Genomic DNA, 5,492 nt, shown 5'->3' with positions numbered 1-5,492 from the left:
GAAGTATTGTAGAATTCTCCACCAAAATGGGCCGCTTAACCGGCTGTGTGGCGTGTAGTGGCTTAAAGCTTCGACCCACGACTCGCAAAGTGCGGTGTCTTCTTCTTGCGTCCACGGGATGTGTAACATCCCACATTGGTTATGAAGGGGAATGAAGGCTTTCTTATAAGGGGTTTGATACTTTCACCATCATGACGCGTTTTAAATCCGTAAGGCGATGGTGGTTTATCTCGGCCATAGCGGACAATATCATGGTGCGGTTACGCTGGGCTGTTACGGATGGTATCAGAGCCAAGGACCGGACTGGTGTGCCAACGAGGACGTTGGGCCCCATAAGGAGGGTGGATTGTAACACATCTCACATTGGTTGTGAAGGGGAACGAAGGCTTCCTTATAAGGGGCTTGATACCTTTACCATCATGACGCGTTTTAAATCCGTGAGGCGATGGTGGTTCGTCCCGGCCATAGCGGACAATATCATGGTGCAATTACGCTGGGCTGTTACAGGATGGCTGCCATCGTGTCGGTTTTTGGGTGTGTTAGTGTAGAGTTTTATAAAAAGTTAAGGTGTGGTGTGAAGATGTGTAAAAAAGAAAGAGGTGTGTGGTATTTTTATAGAGGTAAAAAATGAATTTTAGAATGTTCATATTTTTAGTTTTTAAAAAGTAACCGTTGGGGCTAAACGGTTCGTCTCCACGTCGAATCAACACGTGCCACGTCAACGCGAAGTTTAGCACAACGCCGGTGGAAATCCCGTCAGCCACGGGGGTGGAAAAGTGGGTGTGGACTGACAAAAACACCAGGTTTCAACGTCTACACCGTATAATCTTAGATAAAGGTGAGACACCTTACTCTCATACCATGTCTTTAAAGACATTTAATTACTTTACTAATATACACGATTATAGTTATATTATAATTATATATAATATAATATATTATATTGTATTTAGTTAAATATTATTGGTAATTATCATAAACATTATTACAGCATATAGTAATATTAATATATTAAAAAACGTTACTACATTTATATAGATGATAGATTCATTTATGCTATAAAATCAATAGAGTGATGACACATTTGTTTTAGAATAGTAGGTTTTGGATTTAAGTCTCACAGACACCTTGATATAAAAGAAATTTGCCGTTAAAAAATGTGCTATAAAACTTAGTCCAACTCGATATATGAAACTCTAAAGGGTTGTTTGGCAACATCTGAATGGTTAATTGCTGACCAGTAAGAGGTCTGAACATTAAGTGTTGAACCATTAAGAGCCTGTATAATGATTAACCGTTCAGAGGCAAATGTCTAACCAATTCATATTAGAGATCTTAACCATTCAGACTCTGTATAAATTTTAACCATTCAGAGGTAAATGTCTGAACCATTCAGACATCTGCTCGTGAAACAAACGGTCTGAACCATTAAGTGCTGAACCAGTAAGAGGTCTGAACCATTAAGAGCCTCATTAAGAGGTAAACAAACAACCCCTAACTCGTTTATTGAATTAATACACATTCAAGCGCGAGTTCAAACTTTCTCTCATTTAAGTTTCGATTCGTTTCAAGTTTTCAACGAATCAAACTCAAGTACGCTTTCAACGAGTCAAGCTCAAGTAACCCATAAGTTGGTTGTTACCAACTTTCCATCCATATTATTCATCTTTATCACTATTATATTCATAATTATTTTAATTCCAAAGAAAAAAAACCCATTTGCATTATATTAACAGAATCTCAGATAACCCACAAATTGAAAAATCCATCAATCCAAAGAAAAGGACATTTCTTCTTCTAGTTTATCACATAATCCTCATTAACAAAAAGGTATATTAAACCGAGTATGACAGAGAATCATATTCATACCCCCCCTTCATCATAAAACAAAACCCACAACACAACACAACTCAACTCCACCCACCAAAAACCATGTTGGATTTAATCTCATGTTCCAGCCAATACGCCGTTCAAGTCTCTTCATCTTCATCATGTTCATCTTACACCCCTTCTTCTTCCTGCATCCTCCCAAATCTAACCCCTTCCACCCAAACCACCGTCACTTGTCTCTACAAAACCACCCTCTCCACCACCAACACCCACCACTTCATCACCGTCACATGGCACCGCACCCCCACCACCCAAGGCCTCCAGATCACCTCCGGCGACGACCCCACCCCACCTTTCCGTTTAAACACCCATTCCGGCCTCTTCCGTAAGAAAAAAGGCGCCAAATCATTCCACATCAATAATACTAAATTCGATATTTACTACGATCTCTCATCGGCTCAGTACGGCTCCGGAGCCGAGCCGGAACAAGGGTACTATGTTGTAATCATGGTTGACTCCGAACTCGGGTTGTTGATCGGAGACATGACGGAGGAACCCACCGTGAAGAAGCTTAAAATGAGTAATCAGATCGGAAAATTCTGTTTGGTTTCCCGGAAAGAATACTTTTCCGGCAACACGTTGTATACAACGAAGGCGCGGTTTTCCGATGCCGGAAACTGGCATGATATTGTGATCCGGTGTACCGGAGAAACCGAGGGGTTGAAGTATCCGGTGCTACAAGTATCCATTGACAAACGGGTCGTGATTCGGGTCAAGAGGTTGCAGTGGAATTTTAGAGGGAATCAGACGATTTTTTTGGATGGGTTGTTGGTGGATTTGATGTGGGATGTTTATGAGTGGTTTTTTGGTTTGGATACCGGGTCTGGGTCTGGGTCTGGGTCTGGATCCGGGTCGGGTCATGCAGTGTTTATGTTTAGAACAAGAAGTGGGTTGGATAGCAGGTTGTGGTTGGAAGAGAAGATTGTGAAGAGTGCAGATGATAATGATGATAAGAAAGGTTTTTCTTTGTTAGTTTATGCTACCAAAAGCTGATTAATTTTACATTTTGATATTTTGGTTACATTTTCTTGTGATTTTTTTGTTAAATATAAATCATTTTTTTTTTTTTGTTTCAGATTAATTGATTGGTAGTGGAAGTTGTACATTGTTATTGAATATTGATTGAGTTTTGCTTGTAGTTTTTCTGGGTTTGATTTTGATATCTCTTACTCAATCTTGAAGACTTTTTTTTTTTTTTTTTTATGTTTTCTATTTATTGTTTGATCAATTGAATAAGTAATGGGAAAGGGTCAAGAAAACAAGAAAATTTAATATTTCCATTAACTTGACACTAAGATTATTATTTTAATTTTTAATTACCTAAGTCTATTTGTGTCCTCTCTGGGTCTATTTATGGTCGTTTGGTAATTTCTAACCACTCATATATTTTTTTCATCTTCGATGTAAGAATTTTACAATAGATGCGATGTGACACATTTCATAAAAAAGATATATTGCATTGTCCTAACCATAATCGAAGTTGACTAGTTTGAAATGTTTACAGTTCGATTTTAATGGGTTTATAGTTTTAAAGTTCGGTTTACCGCTTGGAACTTGAAACCAGCACTTTTACTATTTACTATTTATCTTTTTTCAGTTTAGGAAATGTTCTTGTGTATGTGTATTACATTCATGAAAATCACTAGAAAAATACATTTTTGAAGAAAAACAATTAAAACTATCCGTAACAATCCAACGAATTATTGTTAATTCATTTTCATCAAAACTAGATCATAAACACCCAATGTTTCAACATAGCTTGAAATGTAAAATATGAAAATTTGCATCAATGGATAAAGGTTTTCCATAACATATTTGAATAATTTTGGGTGGATTTTTTGGAGTATTGAAAGTGGATTGATTTCTTTTACTTTTGAGATTTCGTCTGCCATTTTTAAGAAAAGACTGTTATTTGGTGGTTAAAGTGAGAACAAGAAAGTAGAGAGGGGGTGGGAGAATTTCGTTTCACGATGAATATTTGGCTTCAATAAGAAGCTTACTCAGTGGTTGTCTTTTTTTGCAGTTTGGTCCCTAGTTTACTTGAGACTTCATTCTGCCCACTAATATTAATGAAACATGTTGATGTTGTGACTTGTGAGCCTCTTCACGTTTTGCATTGATGGAAACTACAGGCTCATGGTTTTGACTTTTGAGTATGGGGATATGAGCCGATTCGGTTATACTTTTTTGTTCATTTTAATGCATAGCGTTTTATAAATTGTGCAAAAAAAAGTTTAAAAAAAAATTAACCATTCATCGGTATACCAATTAATAATGACAGAGAAATTTCATTCAACAAATATAAGTAATTGACTAACAGGCCTCTAGCGAGGAGCCATGACACATGACATGTCCCAAGTATAAACATATAACATGAATAGTTAAGACGAGAATTTATTACACCATTAGTGTAATTGGAGACTTGATGGGGTGTCTTAATCAGTTCACTCTAATTGGAGGCATCGACACATTACACATCCCACAGTGGCCATGGCGACAGTTTGGAGAATTTGGCTAGCAAGGAACTCAAACGTCTCCGAAGGCAATTTCACCCCAACCAGGAAGGCGATAGAGATGATAAAAGAAGATGCTTTCTTATGGATTAGCATTCGGTCAAAATTGCCAACCCCAAAGTCGGAGAAATGGCTAGACTTCGATTTAATCGACTTGTTGTAATCCATTTTCTGTGTTCTTTTTGGTGACTATATTTTCTTCCCAGTTTCTTGTTGGGCTCTTTATTTATATAAAGTGATTTGGTCGTAAAAAAAACACCATTAGGACTGCTCTAGACTATCCATTCTTGATCTATGTTTCACCCAAATAAGACCCAAGGTCTTGACATCCTCGATAATTTATTGATGAGAAAAATGCCCGGATAGTCCCTGTGGTTTCGCCTTTTTTCACCTATAGTCCCCAACTTTCTAAAATTACCTGAATAGTCCCCAAGTTTTCATTTTTTGTTCCCGGATAGTCCCTGGGTCTAACTTCAGTTTGTTTTCTCTGTTAAGAGGGTGTGAAATAACAAAAATACCCTTTCCTTAAAAGGCCAAACCAAAACCATAGGGACTATCCGGGCATCTTCTTCATCAAACTAAATCATTACTTCAATTTCCAGCCACTATGTTTTTCCGACTCTCTGACGTACTTCGGAATCGCTGCAAACGCCCCGAGCAAATTCACATCAGCCGACACCACTACCAAATCATTTGAGCTGACTTGTTGGCAAGGTAATCAAGAATAACAGGCTTGTGGAACAATATAAAGCGGATCGTTATCGGCAATACGATTTCGAGTTACACGTTTTCGAGTCCATTCGTTGTTTCGAGTCACAACCAGAGCTCCATTCATCTTCATTGATATCAAGTCATCATCTGCTTTCGAGTTCCGACTTCGTCATATCATCTTCCCAGTCGCAATCATCATTTCCATTCACAGTTCCGAGTCATCATATATTTGCAAGCTCCAAGGTATCGAGTCCACAAACACTGTTCACTTTCGAGTCGCAACCATACATCAGCGGCCACTGTTTATTTTTCAACCACTGTTCACCTCCATCTTTTCCGGCCACCACCAGCTTCGTCGCACCATCCTCAAACCTTCAC

The 5,492-nt window shown here is 38.2% G+C and overlaps 1 protein-coding gene across 1 annotated transcript; it reads left to right on the top strand.

Moving 5' to 3' along the window:
• The first annotated feature begins 1,842 nt into the window (after nucleotides 1-1,842).
• Nucleotides 1,843-3,032, top strand: LOC110904218. Its single transcript, XM_022150045.2, has one exon. The coding sequence runs from the start codon at nucleotides 1,933-1,935 to the stop codon at nucleotides 2,881-2,883; it is 951 nt and encodes a 316-aa protein (XP_022005737.1). The 5' UTR covers nucleotides 1,843-1,932; the 3' UTR covers nucleotides 2,884-3,032.
• The last annotated feature ends 2,460 nt before the right edge of the window (nucleotides 3,033-5,492 follow it).

The sequence above is a fragment of the Helianthus annuus genome, chromosome 14, assembly GCF_002127325.2.
Source record: "Helianthus annuus cultivar XRQ/B chromosome 14, HanXRQr2.0-SUNRISE, whole genome shotgun sequence".
NCBI classification, from domain to species: domain Eukaryota; kingdom Viridiplantae; phylum Streptophyta; class Magnoliopsida; order Asterales; family Asteraceae; genus Helianthus; species Helianthus annuus.
The sequence above is the reverse complement of the archived record's forward strand: the minus strand, read 5'-3'. Positions and strand labels throughout refer to the sequence as shown.

Excerpts from the sequence above, each read along its gene's own strand:
- LOC110904218 (XM_022150045.2), top strand. The coding sequence starts at position 1,933 with ATGTTGGATTTAATCTCATGTTCCAGCCAATACGCCGTTCAAGTCTCT.